At 38.7% G+C, this 19,979-nt stretch overlaps 1 protein-coding gene across 15 annotated transcripts in view; it reads left to right on the top strand.

The window, feature by feature from the left end:
- Positions 1–19,979, top strand: part of R3HDM1 (R3H domain containing 1) — a 114,600-nt gene that overhangs the window by 83,752 nt on the left and 10,869 nt on the right. For all 15 annotated transcript variants that reach the window (XM_019925502.3, XM_019925495.3, XM_019925491.3 and 12 more), the window contains 2 exons: positions 15,464–15,567; positions 17,635–17,807. In XM_019925502.3, the coding sequence (XP_019781061.1) occupies positions 15,464–15,567; positions 17,635–17,807 (277 nt within the window). The remainder of the gene's footprint in view (positions 1–15,463; positions 15,568–17,634; positions 17,808–19,979) is intronic.

Below are 19,979 nucleotides of genomic sequence, written 5' to 3'. Positions count from 1 at the left end.
ATGAGGTTAAGAGAAATTGTCCTGTTCTTAATTGAAAAAAGAAGTGTTTGCATGCTAAAATGAAAGACACCAGAAAGAGGTGTGTTGCTATAGGAGAGAGGGGGTAGAGTTGTAAGGTCCTCAAGGCGGATGAGAGTAAACACTCAAATGGAAAGTCGGTTAGCCATAAATAAAATGCAGAGGATTTGCGTATGGTAAATGGAGGAAAAGCAGAGTGCATGGGCTCAGATATTAGTATGTAGATAGGTGTGGTGAAGAGTTTATGAAAATACTTTTCTGACTGCTTTATTTTTCTCACTGATTTAGGATTCAAGATATGAAGTACGTTATCAAAGAGTAGATGAATGTTTTAAAGGTTGTTTTGATATAAAGATTCAGCACAGTTACATTAAGATAGATTTCAAAAAGAAAGCATCAAGATGTGGGGAAATGTGACAGATGTCTGATAAAAGCTTATAAACATTTGTATCACTTCTGTATGTTCTAGAATGATAATATTAATGATAATTATTTGTGGAGTTCTAGAATGAACTCCACAAATAATTCATGGAAATAAGTACTTCACCCATTTGACAAGAACTAATAATAAATTATCACATGAGAAAATGTTCACTCTCCCCAACAATCTTAAGAAATGAGAACTAAGGCAACCTTAACCAAAAAAGGAGGACAAAACAGTTAACACTAAGCAGAGAGACAAACATTGCTGGGTGCTAGGTATATGAAAACTGATTCTATAAATCAGTCTGATGATATTTAACAAAACATGAAACTGCTGTACTTTTTTATTCTGTAATTCTACCTCTAAAAGGTTTACCACAAATATAATCCACCCCCAAAATTAAAATTGCTCCAAAAACAAGTTGTAAAAAATGTTGTTATTCATAGGAAAATCCAACAAAAGTGATCCAAGAGAAATATGGAGTAACCTTTGAATAGTTTACTTTCATTTTTCATTTTTATTTTTTCTGCTAGGCTGATTAAATTTGGTTTAAATTCTGGTGAAATTTGCTCAGGTTGTCACAGATGGTGAATCAGTCATTGGGACTAATGAGATTCAGAGTGCTTGTTTTTTGTTACCTGCTTCAGTCTCTTTAATTCATTATTAAAGAATTAAACGTGCGATACCCAGACTACTATAGTCCCCAAATGGATTATATCGATTACTTACAGCATCTTCAGGGAACACAGCACACGTCTACTAAGCAGTGTTATTAAGTTCAGGAAGTTTGTTTGACTATCACTGGCAGTAAGACGTCAGATGGTTTAAAATGGCAGAAAACCAAAGCACACCTTGCCAAATATTCATCAATTTTCAATGACATCATCTTTAGTAGTCACTAAAAACTAGCACATGTGAGACTTGCTTTTCAAGTGAACTAATTATTGCTTAAGAAGAATACACTGGGTCCTATTCTCCCATCAAAAATAATAATAATTTGAAATAACAGTCATTATATTTGCAAAACCATAAAGAGATGAATGATAGCAATGACATTTTTATGTAGGATTTTGAATACTATTATTTTTCCTAAATCATCAACCATTTTGTGGGTGACTTCATATAATATGACTTCTTTGTGTGTACCTTTTACATATGCACCATTTTTGTCTGTCCGTTCTACTATTTCCTTATTTATCTTTTTTGTAAACAGCATTATTGAGGTAAAATTCATATACCTTACAATTCACCCACTTAAGTGTACTGCTTAATAGTTTTTCATATATTCACAGATGTGCAGCAACCATCACCACAGTCAATTTTAGAACATTTTTCTCTCCGGAAAAACAAACAAAAACCCTGAAGTAGGGCTTCCCTGGTGGCGCGGTGGTTAAGAATCCACCTGCCAATGTAGGGGACACGGGTTTGAGCCCTGGTCCGGGAAGATCCCAGATGCCGTGGAGCAACTAAGCCCACGCGCCACAACTACTGAGCCTGCACTCTAGAGCCTATGCTCCGCAACAAGAGAAGCCACCACAACGAGAAGCCTGCGCACCACAACGAAGAGTAGCCCCCACTTGCCGCAGCTAGAGAAAGCCCGCGTGCAGCAACGAACACCCAACACAGCCAAAGATAAAATAAATAAATTTATAAAGAAAAAACAAAACCCTGAAGTAGAAGTAAACCAAGTGTCCATCAGCAGATAAATGGATAAATTAAATGTGGTGTACACATACAGTGGAATATTATTCAGTCTTTAAAAGGAAGGAAATTCTGTCACATGCTACAGCATGGATGAATCTTGAAGACATTATACTGTGTGAAGTAAGCCAGTCAGAAAAGGACCAATACTGTATAATTCTACTTATTTGAGTTACCTAGAGTCATCAAATGAATAGAATCAGAAAGTAGAATGGTGGTTGCCAGGGGCTGAGGAAAGGAGGAATGGGGAGTTGCCATTTAATGGGCTTATTTTCAGTTATGCAAGATGAAGAGTTCTGGAGATGGATGGTGGTAATGATTGTGAAACGATGTGAATGTGTTTAATGGCAGTGAGCTATATGCTTAAAACGATTAAGTTGATAAATTGTATGCTATGTGTATTTCATCACAGTTTTTAAAATTTTAATGTGAATATACTGATGAAGGGGGAAAAAAAGGAAACTCCGTACTCTTTAGCTATCACCCTCCAACCCCTCCACCACCACCATCATCTCCTAGCCACTAATCTACTTTCGGTCTCTGTAGAGTTCCCTGATACGGACATTTCATATCAATGGAATTATGTGTAGTCATTTGTGACTGGCTGCTTTCACTCAGCGTAATGTTTTTAAGGTTCATCCATGTTGTAGCATATTACCAGTAGGTTACTCCTTTTTATAGCTGAATAATACTCCATGGTAGGGATATATCACATTGTGTTTATCCATTTGTCGGTTGATGGACATTTGGGTTGTTTCCACCTTTGACTACTGCTGTAAACGTTAGTTTGTACATTTTTGTGTAGACATCTGTTTTCATTTCTCTTAGGTATATACTTGGGAGTGGAATCACTGGGTCATGTGGTAACTGTATGTTTAATCATTTGAGGATGATGTTTTCCAAAGCAGCTGCAACGTTTTACATTTCCATAAGCAGTGCATGAGTGATCTAATTTCTCCACATGCTTCTTTCTTAATATAAATTATTTATTTTGTTTATTTTTGGTTGCGTTGGGTCTTTGTTGCTGCACGCGGGCTTTCTCTAGTTGCAGCAAGCGAGGGCTACTCTTCATTGCGGTGCACGTGCTTCTCATTGCAGTGGCTTCTCTTGTTGCAGAGCACGGGCTCTAGGTGTGCAGGCTTCAGTAGTTGTGGTGTGCGGGCTCAGTAGTTGTGGCGCTCGGGTTCTAAAATGCAGGCTCATTAGTTGTGGTGCGTGGGCTTAGTTACTCCGCGGCATGTGGGATCTTCCCCGGGCCAGGGGTCAAACCCGTGTCCCCTGCATTGGCAGGTGGATTCTTAACCACTGTGCCACCAGGGAAGTCCTCTGCACATCCTTTAATACTTGTTAATTATCTGACTTTTTTATTATAACCATTCTAGTAGGTGTGAAGTAATATCTCGTGATTTTGATTTTGATTTTCCTGATGACTAATAATACTGAATGTCTTTTCATGTGCTTTTTAAGCCATTTGTATATTTTCCTTGGAGAAATGTATATTCAGATCCTTTGCTCAATTTAATTGGGTTGTGTGTCTTTTTATTGTTGAATTGTAAGAGTTCTTCATATATTCTGGTACAGGTCCTTTAACAGATATATAATTTGTAAATATTTTCTCTCTTTCTGTGGGTTGTCTTTTCACTTTCTTGATGCAGTCCTTTCAAGTACAAAAGTTTTTCACTTTGATGAAGTCCATTTTATCTTTTTTTCTTTTGTTGCTCATGCTTTTGGTATCATATCAAAGAATTTATTACCAGGTCTGTGATCACCAAGATCTATGTCTATATCTTCTAAGAATTTTATAGTTTTAGGTCTGACATTTAAATCTTTTTTTTGGGGGGGGGGGCGGTGGTGGTTTGCGGTACGCGGGCCTCTCACCGCTGTGGCCTCTCCCGTTGCAGAGCACAGGCTCCGGATGCGCAGGCTCAGCAGCTATGGCTCACGGGCCCAGCTGCTCCGTGGCACGTGGCATCCTCCCGGACCGGGGCACGAACCCATGTCCCCTGCATCGGCAGGCGGACTCCCAACCACTGCGCCACCAGGGAAGCCCCTAGGTCTGACATTTAAATCTTTGATCCATTTTTAGTTAATTTTTTATATGGTATGAGACAAGCATCCAACTTCATTGTTTTGCACATAACTATTTAGTTTTCCCAGTGCTATTTGTTGAAAAGACTGTTCTTTCCCCATTGAATGGTCTTGGTACCCTTATTGAAAATCAGATGATCATAGATGTCTGGGTTTATTTCTGGACTGTCAGTGCTCTTCTACTAATCTGTTTATCCTGTGCCAGTGCCACACTGTATTGATGAAGTTTTGAAATCAGGATGTGTGAGTCCTCCAGTTTGGTTCTCTTATCAAGATTGTTTTGGCTATTCTGGGTCCCTTGCAGTTCCATATGAATTTTGTAATCAGTTTATCCATTTCTACAAAGAAGTCAACTGGGATTCTGATGGAGATTGTGTCAGATCTGTAGATTAATTTGGAGAATTGGCATCTTAACTATGTTAATTCTTCCATTCCATGAACATGGGATGTTTTTCAATTATTTAGATCTTTAATTTCTTTCAACAATGCTTCTGAAGTTTTTAGAGTTGATTTTTCACTTGTTTTATTAAACTTATTCCTAAGTGTTTTATTCTTCATGATGATACTATGAATGGAATTGTTTTAATTTCATTTTGATTGTTCATTGGAAGTGTATAGAAATGCAGATTATTTTTTGTGTACTGATCCTGTACCCTACAACTTTGTTGAACTCATTTACTAGTTATAATACTTCTTAAATAGATTTCTTGGGATTTTCCATATACATGATCTTGTCATCTGTGAAGAAATTGTTTCATTTCTTCCTTTTCAATTTGGGTACCTTTTATTTCATTTTCTTGCCTTATTGCTCTGGCTGGAACGCTTAGTACACTGTTCCATACAAGTAGTGAGAGCTGACATCCTTGTCTCCTTCGTGACTGGACAGCATTCAGTCTTCCACCTTAATAAAGATGTTAGTTGTGGATTTTTCATAGGTACTCTGTATCATGTTGAGAAAATATAATGTATTACATTAATTGGTTTTCAGATATTATAAGACCCTGGCATTCCTGGGATAAATCACACTTGGTCAGATTTTAGCATTTATATTCATAAGAGATATTGGTCTGTGGTCTTGTGGTGCCTTTGTCTGGTTTTAGTATTAGGGTAATATAGAATGAGTTGGGAAGTGTTCTCTTCTATGTTTTTTGGAAGAGTTTATGAAGAATTATTGTTAATTTTTCTTTAAATTTTTGATAGAATTCAGTGGTGAAACCTTCTATGCAGGGGCTTGTGTGTGTGTGTGTGTGTGTGTGTGTGTGTGTGTGTAAGTTGTTTTATGATTACTACTTCAATCTCTTCATTTGTTATAGATCCATTCTGATTATCTGTTTCTACTTGAGTTCATTTTGGCAGTTGGTATATTTCTGGGAATTTGATCTATTTTCTTGGTATACAATTTTGCATACTATTTTATTATCCTTTTTATTTCTGTAGTCTAGTAATCGCCCCTCTTCATTTCTGACTCTGATAATTTGAGTTTTCTCTCTTTTTTTCTTGGTCAATTTAACAAAAAGTTGTTAATTTTGTTGATCTTTTCAGTGAACCAGCTTTTGGGTTTTACTGATTTTCATCTTGTTTTTCTGTTCTCTATTTTGTTTATTCCCATTGTAATCTTTCTTATTTACTTCCTTTGGCTTGCTTTTGGTTTGGTGATCTGTCCCCCAGCCCTCCACCCAATGTCTTAAGATGGAAGTGTAGGTTATTGATCTGAGATCTTTCTTCTTTTTTAATATTGGCATTTACAGCTATAAGTTTTCCTCTAAGCACTGCTTTAGTGGCATTCCATAAGATTTGGCATGTTGTATCTTCATCTTCGTTCATCCCAAAGTATTTTCTGGTTTCTATTTTGATTTCTTCTTTGACCTGTTGGTAACATAGTATTGTGGTGTTTAATTTCTACTTACTTGTGTGTGTCCCAAGTTTTTTCCTGCTGTTTATTTCTAATTTCATTCCATTGTGGTTGGAGAACATACTTTGTATTATTTCTATCCTTTTAAATTTACTGAGGTTCATTTTATGGCCCAGCATATGGTCTATCGGGAGAATATTCCACGTACACTTGAAAAGATTGTATATTCTGTTATTGTTGGATGGAGTGTTCTGTAGATGTCTCTTAGGTCTAATTAGTTTATAGTATTGTCCAGGTTTTCTGTTCCTTGTTGATCTGCTGTATTGTTGTTCTATTCATTATTGAAAGCGGAGTGTTGGGAATTCCCTGGCAGTCCAGTGGTTAGGACTCCCTGCTTTTACTGCCGTGGGCCTGGGTTCAATCGCTGGTCTGGGAACTAAGATCCCACGAGCCACATGGTGCGGCCAAAAAAAAGGCAAGTGGAGTGTTGAAATCTCCAGCTACTATCATTGAATTGTATATTTCTCCTTACATTCTTTTCAGTGTGTGTTTCATGTATTTTGGTGCTCCTTTACTAGGAGCTGATACGTTTACAACTATTATATTTCCCTGACCCTTTTTCATTATGAATTGCTTTCTTTATCTCATACAGTTTTTGTTTTAAAGTCTGTTTTGTCGGATATTAATATAGACATACCAGGTTTCTTGTGGTTACTGTTTGTGTGATATATCTTTTACCATCCTGTTATTTTCAGCCTTTGTGTCTCCTGTAGACAGCATATAGTTGGATCATTTTTTATCCTGACAATCTCTGTCTTTTGATGGAATCATTTAATCCATTCACATTTAATGTTATTATTAATGTACTTGGCTTATGTCTGCCATTTTGCTTTTTGTTTTCTATCTCCTGTGTTTGTTTTTTTATTCTTCCTTTTCCTGCTTTCTCTTGCATTAAATGAATATTTCCTAATGTAGCATTTTAATTTCTTTCTTTCTATTTTACTTTTCTAGAGGATTTTTGTTAGTGGTTTTTCTAGGGTTTACGATATATATCTTAACTTATCCAAGTCAGCTTCTCATTTACACTAGTTTAATTCTAGTGATATAAAGAAAAGTTACTGCTACACTGCTCTATTCTCTTTCCCCCCTTTTTTCTGGTATTCTTGTTACACATATTATATTAATATTACAAACACAATACATTGTTATAACTATTACCTTACCATCAGTAGGCATTTCCTTAGCCCATACAGCTTTGTTCCCACCCACATTCTTCATGCTATTATTGGCAAATATGTTTCATTTGTATATGTTATAGGCCCAACATTATATTATATACATATTATTTTATACACTTGCCTCTAAAATCAGAAGAAAGGAGGGAAAATATGCATTTCTACAGTCTTTCCAATTACATAATTACCTGTTCTTGGTTGTATTAGTCTGCTCAGGCTTCCATAACGACTGGGTGGCATAAACAACAGAAATTTATTTTCTTACTGTTCTGGAGACTGGAAATCCAAGATCAAGGTACCAGCAGGGTTGATATCTGGTGAGGCTTCTCCCCTTGGTTTGCAGATGGCCACCTTCTCATTGTGGGCTCATTTGGCCTTTCTTCAGCCTGTGCAAGCAGAGGAAGAGCAAGTTCTCTGATGTCTTTTCTTATAAGAGCACTAATCTCATTGGACCAGGGCTCCACCCACATGACGTCATCTAACCTAGTTACCTCTTCATGGCCCCATCTTCAAATACCATTACATTGAGGTTAGGGTTTCAACATATGAATTTGGGAGGGATGCAAGCATTCAGTCCATAATACTGTACTCTTTATCTTTTTGTGTTTGTTCTAATTAATGCCTATTGTAAAGTGCCTATTGCCGTCAACAAATTCACAGTTTGTATTTACTAAGGAAAGTCTTAGTTTTGCCATCATTTTGAAAAATAGCTTTGCTGGATATAGGAATCTTTGTTAACAGGTTTTTCCCTTGACCATTTTGAATATGTTTTCCCACTGCCTTCTGACCTTCATCTTGTCTGCTGGGAAGTTAGCTGTTAATCTTACTGGGGTTACATTATAAGTAACTAGTCATTTTTCTCTTGCTGCGTGTCTTTGACTTTCAGCATTTTTACTATGGTATCTCTTTGGATCTCTGCATTTATTCTGCTTAGAGTTTGTTGAGGTTTCTGGATGAGTAGGTTATTGTTTTTCAATAAATTTGGGGTGTTTTTAGCCATTATTTCTTGGAATGTCATTTCTGCTGCTTTCTCTCCTCTCTGATAATCCCATTATACATGTGTAGGTTTATTTAACAACACCCCACATTTCTCTGAAGCTCTTTTTTCTGTGTTCCTTTTTCTCTCTGTTCTTTAACTTATATAATCTCTTTTAATCTGTCTTCCTCCACCAGGGCTCGAACCCGTGTCCCCTGCATTGGCAGGCGGATTCTTAACCACTGTGCCGCCAGGGAAGTCCCAATATTCTCTATTTGTTAATGCAACCTTGTCACCATTCCTTCTTTACTTCCCTATGCATGGTTTCCTTCAGTTTTGTGAACATGTCTGTAATGGCTACTTTACGCCTTTCTGATAAATGTGAAAAATCTGTTCTTTCTCACAGGCAGTTTCTGTTCCCTGCTTGCATCCAAAGTATGGATTACACCTTACTGTTTATTTTCATGCCTTGTAATTTTTTTTTTAATTAGACATCTTAGATAATGTATTGTAGCAGGTCTGGTTATTGTTGTTCACTTGTTAATTTGTTTAGTGACTGACTGGATTATTTTAATGAAGTCTATTTAAACCTCCCACCACCAGCAAATGTTCAGCCTCTGATTTTTTTCCTCAAGCAGGGAAAACTATTTTGGGTATTCTCACAGTCATCCTGGAATCACAGTGGTTTCGGTTGGACTCTTGTTTCTCTTTTTCCTTGACAGCATCCACTAACTGCTAGCTGATTACCCTGTTGTTTTCAATAATGAACTGACTCATAAATTGCTCTACAAAGTAATTCAATCAATATCTGTCTCCTTTGAAGAAAAAGTTTCTGTAGTCAATATTTGATTTTTATTCTGACATAAGGAAGGCTCATTCCTGCTGTCTTTTTACCTGTTTCCCTCTTGCAAACTAGCAAGCCTACAGTTTAGCCTGAATCTTGAATCTCCTCCCAGTTGTCTTTACCACAATCATCACTGTTCCTGAAAGCACCTGTAGGCTTGAACTTCGTCCCACTCTGTTGCAATTAAAGACAGTTCTTTTGGGGCTTCCATGGTGGTGCAGTGGTTAAGAATCCACCTTTAATCCAGTAGTTCTATTTCTAGAAATTTATCTGGTTGAAATACCAGCACAAAGGTGCAAAGATAATGCTAAAGGTGTTCACTGCAGTATTATTTGTAATTAATAAAAGCTGGAGGGCTTCCCGGGTGGCGCAGTGGTTGGGAGTCCGCCTGCCGATGCAACGGACGTGGGTTCATGCCCCAGTCCGGGAGGATCCCACATGCCACGAAGCGGCTGGGCCCATGAGCCATGGCCGCTGAGCCTGCGCGTCCGGAGCCTGTGCTCCGCAGCGGGGGAGGCCACGGCAGTGAGAGGCCCGCCTACCGCAAAAACAAACAAACGAACAAACAAACAAAAGCTGGAGGGCTTCCCTGGTAGCGCAATGGTTAAGAATCCGCCTGCCAATGCAGGGGACACGGGTTCCAGCCCTGGTCCAGGAAGATCCCACATGCTGCAGAGCAACTAAGCCCGTGCACACAACTACTGAGGCTGCACTCTAGAGCCCACAAGCCACAACTACTGAGCCCGCATACCACAACTACTGAAGCCTGTGCGCCTAGAGCCTGTGCTCCGCAACAAGAAAAGCCACCTCAATGAGAAGCCCATGCACCACAACGAAGAGTAGCCCCCGCTCGCCACAACTAGAGAAAGCCCATGCACAGCAATGAAGACCCAACGCAGCCAAAAATAATAAATGAATAAATAAATTTTTAAAAAGACAGTTCTTTGGAGAATACATTAGGTGCTGCTTTATAGCCTCTTTTCTCCCCAGAAAAATCTCTGAGCCAGGGCTCAGAAGCTGGGGGTTTGGACAGTGATTAGCTTCTCTAAAAGTGACACCCTATCCTATGAGCTGAGCACTTGGTAGAGGGTGGGGAGACCACAGCCTAGGATCACTGGCTTACCTCTCCTAGTGTGAAAAATCACCACTTCAGGAGCTGGGGCAAGGGTGATCAGGCCAGGGCCCCAGTATTCTCTGCATATCACACCCACAGTAGACCCTCTGTTGTACAAGTGGAGGTTGGGTGGAAAGGAGTTCCCGCCTCTCATGTTCATTCACCCCAGATTTAGCTTCAGCAACAGGTACCTGAGGGCAGGATGAGAAAGCTGACATACCACTCCTCCTAGGAAGAAATCCTCCCTCTGGCGCTGTGGGGAGAGGGAGCTCTGTGTTCTTGGCTACAGCTGTCTGGAGTAGAGTCTGTACTTCACTAAACTGGGAGGGGCAGGAAGGAGTAGTATTGGTTCAGATATCAAACTCACTTTTCGTGTTTGTTTCTGGTTTTTTTTTTTTCGGTATGCGGGCCTCTCACTGTTGTGGCCTCTCCCGTTGCGGAGCGCAGGCTCCGGACGCGCAGGCTTAGCGGCCATGGCTCACGGGCCCAGCCGCTCCGCGGCATGTGGGATCTTCCCGGACCGGGTCACGAACCCGTGTTCCCTGCATCGGCAGGCGGACTCCCAACCACTGCGCCACCAGGAAAGCCCCAAACTCACTTTTCTTACTGAGTTTTCATACATGTTCTTGAATAGATGTTTCTAGTTTGCTCTTCATCCTTAGGATCATTTCCATAGGGTTTCAATGGTTGCTTTTTTATAGCTTTCACCACTTTCAGTGGGGAGAGCAGACCGGTAAACTCATGCTGTCATGCCAGAAGTCAGTCTCTAATTGGTGAAATTTGATTCAAAAAAGAAGAAATTATATTGTTCTGGCATCCTGTCTTTTGAAATTATATTTAAAAGATTTTATGAAGCTGTTTGAGGAATGGGATACCTGTTCTTCAGCTGTATCACACAGGCATACAAGCATCGTCCTCAGTGCCAGTGACAATTTCACGGTCTCACAGACTTAATAAGCAGCTAAGTAATTGTTAAAAAGAGCACCTTAGGATCAGCTATACTAAAGCTAAAATTACTGTTTGGTGAATGTTTGTAACCACTTCAGTGAGCTACTAAAGTGATACATCCGTTAGCTCTGCACTGACAGAGCTGCTTGATAATAACCAGTTTATACTAGTGGGGTGGTTAGAGTATGGCCCTTCTCAAACTCAGTCATTCTCCCAGGAGCACCACAGATATCTTTGTGGTTGATTGTGTTTGATAATAGCTACCCTTATATTTCTCAAGCCAAAGGCATCTTTTATGTGAACTGTGCAGTGCAGACCCTTGGGTCTCATTCAAGTACTTGAAAACTACAAAGTTCATTTTAAGGAAAATGTTAGCCCTTACTGCAAGTAATTCTACATCCTACCTATTTTTTAACAGGAAGTAATCCTCTCTTCAGGCAAGATTTCCCCGTCAGCTTCTCAGTTTGCTGGTAAAATTATGAACTGCGTTTCATGTCTTCTATCAAAGGACTAAATTCCTCTATAATTAACTACGTGCTTTAAATTCAACATAGAATACAATTATGATATGCCTGTAACCCAGCGTCTGCCAGAGGCTTAAATGTTTGCTTCCTTTGTCTTCCTGGCAGAGTCTTAGTATCCTCTGGGTTCACCAACTTGTCTTAGCTGCCGGGAAACACAAAGTAGATTCGGTTCTCAGTGAACACAACAATCTTATCCCAGATGTCCCTACACCATTTCTGTTTTGCTTTTAAGTGTTTTCTCTTCTCTGTTTTTTAGTGTACTCAGTTTTTTTTTAATCTTTCACATTGGAAATAGGTGAGCTATAAATGAATACTTCTAGGAATATAAACATTTAACCAGAAAGCCTAGAAAAATTGGCCATTTGCATGTAAGGAAAACTCCAAATATTGTACAATAAAAGTTTTATTTGGCATTTATTTTCGTTAATTGAGCATATAGTTTGGTCAAATTCTAATTGGTTGAGGGTTTGTTTATATTGTCCTAGCTAGATATCCTCATCACAAAAATACATAAGGTAGAAGTCACCTTGAATTGCAAAGAGCTTATAAGGCAGAAAGCTAATATTTTCTTCCAGAGACAGCAAACCTGACTGAAGTTTACCCCTCAAATGAATTGAAGGTGACTTATATTTCAGAAGATCAGTGTAATTGTCTTCACAGGGCATACTGTGACTTCTGAAGGAGATTCAGATTATTAGTTGATATTAAATCCCTGATGCAGCATTTAAAAGTTGAACTTTTCGGGCAGTTTTCATAGGGTATTTTTAGTGATTAGAATTGTTAAATGCCTGTGTGCATTTTTGGAAAAGTTAACTGCTACTGTCATGTTCATATTATTCTCTCAATCTTTTTTCTTTTCGTATGTAGTTTTTTTGGTTTTTTAAAATAAATTTATTTATGTATTTATTTTTGGCTGTGTTGGGTCTTTGTTGCTGCGCGCAGGCTTTCTCTAGTTGCGGCAAGCGGGTCTACTCTTTGTTGCAGTGCACGGGCTTCTCATTGTGGTAGCTTCTGTTGTTGCAGAGCATGGGCTCTAGGCACACGGGCTTCAGTAGCTGTGGCACGCGGGCTCCGTAGTTGTGGCACACGGGCTTAGTTGCTGCGCAGCATGTGGGATCTTCCCGGATCAGGGCTCAAACCCATGTCCCCTGCATTGGCAGGCGGATTCTTAACCACTGCGCCACCAAGGAAGTCTTTGTATGTAGTTTTAACATAGTTGTGATACTATTGGATATTTTTTGTTCGTGTGGTGTAGAGTTTTTCACGTCATTAAAAATTTCTTTGTAAATATAATTTTTAATGTTTGATTTTATGAATATACAATAATTTATTAACCCTGGTGAGCAACTTGAATTTCTTCATTTTTATAGGGTCTTTAGAGTGGGATTAATAGATCATAAGATATGACTGTTTTTAAGTTCCTTGGTACATTTTTTTAATGTTTTTGTTTGTTTGGGTTTTTTCGTTTTTGTTTTTCTTCGGTACGCGGGCCCCTCACCGTTGTGGCCTCTCCCGTTTCGGAGCACAGGCTCCGGATGCGCAGGCCCAACGTCCATGGCTCACGGGCCCAGCCGCTCCACGGGCATGTGGGATCCTCCCGGACTGGGGCACGAACCCGTGTCCCCTGCATTGGCAGGTGGACCCTCAACCACTGCGCCACCAGGGAAGCCCTGTTTGTTTGTTTTTAATAAATTTATTTATTTCTGGCTGCGTTGGGTCTTCGTTGCTGTGTGCGGGTTTTCTCTAGTTGCAGCAAGCGAAGGCTGCTCTTCGTTGCGGTGTGCAGGCTTCTCACTGCAGTGGTTTCTCTTGTTGTGGAGCATGGGGTCTAGGCGTGCGGACTTCAGTAGTTGTGGCTTGCGGGCTCCAGAGTGTAGGCTCAGTAGTTGTGGCGCTTGGGTTTAGTTGCTCTGAGGCATGTGGGATCCTCCCATACCAGGGATCGAACCCGTGTCCCCTGCATTGGCAGGCAGATTCTTCACCACTGTGCTACCAGGGAAGTCCCTTTTTTTTTTTTTTCCTTTGGCTACTTCGGGTCTTTGTTGTGGTGTGCAGGATCTTTTTTTCTTTCTTTCTTTTTTTTTTTTTTTTTTTGGTTGTGGTGCACAGGCTCATTTTTGCAGCATGTGGACTTCTCTCTAGCTGTGGCACCTGGGCTTCTCTCCAGTTGTGGTGTGCGGTTTTCTCTCTCTAGTTGTGGCATGCAGACTCTAGGGCACGTGGGCTCTGTAGTTGTGGCGTAAGGGCTCCAGAGCACGTGGGTTCTGTAGTTTGCAGCACTTGGGCTCTCTCGTTGAGGCACGCGGGCTTAGTTGCCCCACAGCATGTGGGATCTTAGTTCCCGGACCAGGGATCAAACCCACGCACCCTACATTGGAAGGCAGATTCTTTACCACTGGACCACCAGGGAAGTCCCTACAGACATTTTTAAATACACATAATTGTAAACAGAAGTGTACTGAACCCCCATGTACCCATCACTTAGCTTGTACATTTATCAACTAATGACTAATCTGTTTTCATTTAAACTTCTATTTCATCCTCCTCCCATATTATTTTGAAATAAACCCAGGTATCATATTATTTTCATTCACGAGTATTTCAGTATAGGTATCCCTAAAAGGTTTTTTTAAACCTACCTAACTTAATAGTACTGTTTCACATTCTAAAAAATTTAACAGTTAATTTCTTAATTATATCCAATATCCAGTTGGTCTTTGTATTACCAGCTACCTCACAAGTACTGCTTATGTTTTCACACATTTGTCTTGTAGAGTGTCCCAGAGTCTGGATTTGACTGATTGTGTCATCATGGTGTTGTTTAACATGTCTCCCTGTATTTTCTGTAATTCAGTACTTGGATCTAATGTAGTATTTTTGATGCAGTTATGTGAGATGTAAATGCAAAAAGTTGTTAAAGCTAGATTAAGAAATAAAATACCATGTAAAGAAAGTTGATTTAAATGATTAAAAAAGGGTGGTAACAGGGTTTTATAATAAATTAAGATTTCTGATTCCTTGAGAATTCTCAGAAAGAATTCACGGTATTGCTCTATGATTTTCACTATTTTCTTGAAATTGCTAAATGGAGAAAACTTTAAAGACATATTACGACAAATCCCATATTAGTTTGATTCTCAAAGACTAACCATTGAAAAATACAGTAATAGCTTAATGGTTTTACAATAACAGCCTTCTATTTTTGTCAGTATTTCTATTAGAATATGTCAGAATCATGTTCTATTGTTTATTTTATTCCTTAGATAGTACCTTATGTCCTTAGATAGCACATTTTTTAGAGAATAACGTATTTTTTTCTGAGTCTCATCATTGTCTAACTGCATATTCTCTCTTCTAAAGTATAGCTTAGTGAGATCCAAATAAAGTACCTTTTTATTCTGTAAAATTAGTGAGTTATTTTTCTTCTTTTTAAAATAATTATTTGAACAGTACAAAAATCATATTTAGAATAAGTCGTAAAAGAATAAGAGCAATGAAATCAGGAGTTATTTTTAAAAATCTGTGTTATTGTCAAAAACAAGGTGATTTTTATCCAAAAAGTAATTATTTATAACTCTCAGTTTAGAAAAGAGTTAGTTTTGACTTTTACTAAGCTGACCTACTTGAAAAATAATTTTATTTAAATAAATTTATAGGACTGTTCATTCAAAGAATCTTTACAGTCATCTCCATCTCATTGTGCTGTGTTTTTTTGTATGTTTGATTTTTTTCCCCATAGCTCCTCAGTGGGTTACTTGCAACCTCCAGGATCAGAACAAGTACAGTTGCCTCGAACTACTTCACCATGCAATTCCCAGCAGCTTCAAGGCCACCAGTGTGCAGGTATGAATAGACAATTGGAAAAAAAGAAGGCAGTGGTTTGTCCATTTGAGAAATAAGTTCCTTGGACATTTCTAGATAAAGGTTTTCAACTTGTTAGGTGCTGAGATGTACCCAGAGTATGCAGGGTGCCATGAGAAATCAGAGCTAACAGGTTCCGCCCACTTCTTCCTTTTCCCCTGCTACCACTGCCGCTGCTCTCCGATTCTCCTCCTCAGGCTCTCCTTCCTGCCTGCCTCATAAGTAGTGATGTTCTCTGGGATACCATCTCTCATTACTCTTCAGCTTCTTCCTCGGAAGTCCAGCCACTTCCTCGGTTTCAACAACGGCTTTTTGCCAGTGTCTCCCAAATTTTATTTCTGTCGAGACAAGACCACATAGCCAACTGCCTGCTGGACATTCCTACTCAGGGATGTGTCCGGGGCACTAGATTTAATATTTCTCCCTCTTCCTGCCTCCCTTTCCTCACCTTCTATCTAGAGTCCAATACAAATGGCAAAATTATAACTCTCTTCCGTTCTCCCCTTTCACACTCAGGCTTCACCATTTCCTCAAAGCTGGTACCATCTTTCCTTCCTCACTGCCTCTACTTTTGGTCAGTTCTTTTCATGTCTTCACAGTAATTTCTTATGTGTTTTGCTTATTTCATGTTGCCCCATGTCCAGCTTTCCTCCTCCACAACACATGCACACATATATACACAGTTCAAGAATCACTGTCCTGAAACAGATGTCTCTTCATGTCATTCCTCTGAATTAAAAATTTGCATAGATTCTCCATCTACACTCCCTAGCAGTTAAGCCTTCTATTTATACATATATGCTCAAGTGATACAGAACTCTATTTGTAGACTATACTATGCTCTTTCATGCCAAAGATACTTGTGTACCTGTTCTTCCCTCCACCTGGAATGCCTGTCCGCCATCCAGTTTGCCAAAATCCTGCTTATCCTTGAAGTTTGACTCAGAAATCACCTCTTCTGCAAAGCCTTCCTCAGTCCTTAAAACAGAGTTTGTTGCTTCATTTTCTCTGCTTCCATAGTGTCTTAAACAATCCTTTATCATATTTTATTGTAATGATCTGCTGACATATGTAATCTCAAAGAAGCAGAGAAACAATAAATGATTATCAAATACATGACTAATAGTGGCTGCATCAGCATGGGCTGCTGGGCCAATGAGAACCTTGAGATGTTCCTAAGCAGTCAGCCCTTCTGTGGTGTGCCTAGACAGGTCAGTGTGGTGCTATTTCTGGGGAATTGGAAACTACCATTACGATTACTGCAATGCAAACAGTGGCCCGGGAGGTGGGGCACAGGGCACCTTACCTTACACTGAAGTGGTGAGTAGCAGAGTTACATTCCGAATACTAGTAGTGCTGCAGTACCAGTGCCATGGCAGGAATAAATCAGATAAGAACGTAGATATTGTAGTCCACAGGTACTGTACAGCTAGCAGTGTTTGTACATGCATATGATTATTATAACTCTTTAAAGTCAGCCAAGGAGGTCTTCCTAGCCTTTTTCAGATGAGAAAATACAATAAAAGAGGAAAAATAATTTCCCCAGAGTTATAGGACATTTCAGGGCACTGAAATTGTGCTTTCTGATTCCTGTATCCCAAACTTTTTCCCACCGCATGAGACTGATTCACTCAAAAGACGACTTTTCTCTGTATGTCAAAATTTCTATAGGATACTGATTTTTCCCAGGGTGTTCCTTTATGTATTTAGAATAATGCTCGTTTGAAAATGAATTTATTTTAAAAATTAAGCACTTTTGTAGATCATATCGCAATTGTCCTACTCTATACTAGGTCTTGTTGTAGATAATTGGACTTTCCTGACTTACTATGTTGAGGATAAGTGAGATGTTTAGGTCTACAGAGTCAATTTCAATGTCTTTTTAAAGACAGCACTTGTAGTATAAGCATTAGAGTTTAAATCTGGCTTGCATAAATAGCAGTAAAATTTTTTTCAGAGATGTAAAATTATTGCCATTATCTTGGTGTTTAAAGATACCAGCTATTTGCTAAAGTTTGCTAATTGCAGTGTCCTGATTCTGATTTTCAGCTGTGCCACCTCCACCAGCTGGTGGCGGAATGGTGATGATGCAGCTCAGTGTACCAAACAATCCACAGTCTCGTGCCCATTCACCCCCACTGTGGAAGCAAAACAAATACTACTGTGATCACCAAAGAGGACAGAAGTGTGTGGAATTTAGCAGTATAGACAATATTGTTCAGGTAAGATGCTTCTTTTATTATAATTTTAAAACTTTCAATATTTAGTTACATAAGGTTGACCAACCTATAAGGCTTGATGCCGAATTTGAAATCTTCTCAAACAGATTAGTAAAGAAGTTTGAACATTCTCTATATCCAGACACTTTATTTCAATATTTAAATATGTTTCCCAACGTTTGCATAATTTAAATCCTTTTAATTTAAAAATTCAGAAGATAAACTAGATCTGAAATTTGGTAAAGAAAATGAATTAAGCTGTTATCCTACCTTTCCCGTCTGAATTGTATTTTACTGTAGCCAGAAAGTTGATGAGGGAATGCTCTTCATCATAGAAGAAATACAACTAATAAATTTAAAAGCAATGATAGAACTTAAAAATCACTATTTTGGAATCCTGTTAAAGTAATGAACAGGGAAACATCATCAGCAAATGCCAGAAACATTAGGAAACGATTTATGGGGAACTTTAAAATGGGTAGATTAGGCAGACAGCACTTGAAGCAACTGTTCAATTGTAGCATCAATTAAATTGGGCCAACCAAACATTATTTGCTTCCTAATGTGGTTTAGAAGCATCACCTATGATATACTCTTGTCAAAAATATTGAACCTGGGAATTTTCTGGCAGTCTAGTGGTTAGGACTCTGAGCTTCCATTGCTGGGGGCATGGGTTTGATCCCTGGTCGGGGAACTAAGATCCCATAAGCCGTGCAGTGCAGCCAAAAAAATATATATATATTGAACCTGAGTCTAATCAAGCCTCTCTAAGTCTTGCTGTTAATTTACAGAAAATAAAGGAAGAAAATATAAAGCAATTTATATGTACAGTGGAATATTTTATTGGATAAATTGGCCTATTTCTTTAGCAAATAAATGGCATTTTTAAATGAAGAATGAGTCTGTTGTAGATTAAAAGAGACTTAAGGGCTTCCCTGGTGGCGCAGTGGTTGAGAGTCCGCCTGCCGATGCAGGGGACACGTGTTCATGCCCCGGTCCGGGAAGATCCCACATGCCGCAGAGTGGCTGGGCCCGTGAGCCATGGCCACTGAGCCTGCGCGTCTGGAGCCTGTGCTCCGCAACGGGAGAGGCCACAACAGTGAGAGGCCCGCGTACGGCAAATAAATAAATAAATAAATAAATAAATAAATAAAAGAGACTTAAGAGTTATAAAAATCAGATGCAATATATGGCGATCTTCCTTGGATACTGAACAGCCAAAAGACATTTTGGGGCAAAAAGTGGACAGTTAAATATGTTAAATTTGTTAGTATGATAAAGGTGGGGTTTTTTGTAATAGTTCTTATCTGTTAGATAGAAATATTTATATACTGAAATATTTACAAGTGAAATGCTGTGATAATCTGAGAATTCCTTTAAATTGTCTAGTAAGAAAAAAAGCAGGGGATATCACAATCAAAGCTGGATGATGAGTATATGGAAGTTTGTTATACTCATCTGTCTATGATGAGTATATACTTTTATATACTTGAAAGTTTGTCTACAACATTGAAAGGTTTTTAATTTTTTTTTTAAAGACAAACTAAAAAAATTTGTCAATGCACATGACAAAATCATATCAAAATAAAAAAGGCAACGGTCACTTATAGGCTAGCTCACAAACTATAAATGGCCAGTGGCCATTAAAGAGATAAAAATATAAAAATAGTTTTTTTATCTGTATAACTGGGATATTTAGGAAGACTATTAATTTGCAGTGTTGGCAAATATATCCAGTTGTAAACTCTCTTGTGACTCTTGGTAAATTGATTGATACAACTCTTTTTGGAGTGCAGTTTAGTGACATTTTTCAAAATGTGGAAGGCCTCTGATTCACAAATTCACTTCTAGAACTTTGTCTAGTAAAAATTGTGGAAGAAACATGCAAGAATATGTTTGCAAGGATATTTCTTTCTTCTCTGTTGTAACACTGAAAATCTGAAAATAGTCTGATATTCAGTAGTGGGTAAATTATTAAATAAATTTCTGTGCCATTTAGGAAAAATTCTAGAGCTGAAAATACAATGACTAAAATGAAAAAATACACTAAAGGAATTCATTGGTAAATTTGAGCAGGCAAAAGAAGGAATCAGAGAACTTGAAGATAGGACAATGTAAATGATTCGAGTCTGAGGAACAGACAAAAAAGAATGAAGAAAAGTGAACAGAGCCTAA

The sequence above is a fragment of the Tursiops truncatus genome, chromosome 7 (genome assembly GCF_011762595.2).
Source record: "Tursiops truncatus isolate mTurTru1 chromosome 7, mTurTru1.mat.Y, whole genome shotgun sequence".
Taxonomy (NCBI): Eukaryota; Metazoa; Chordata; class Mammalia; order Artiodactyla; family Delphinidae; genus Tursiops; species Tursiops truncatus.
This window is presented reverse-complemented; position numbering and strand designations above follow the sequence as displayed.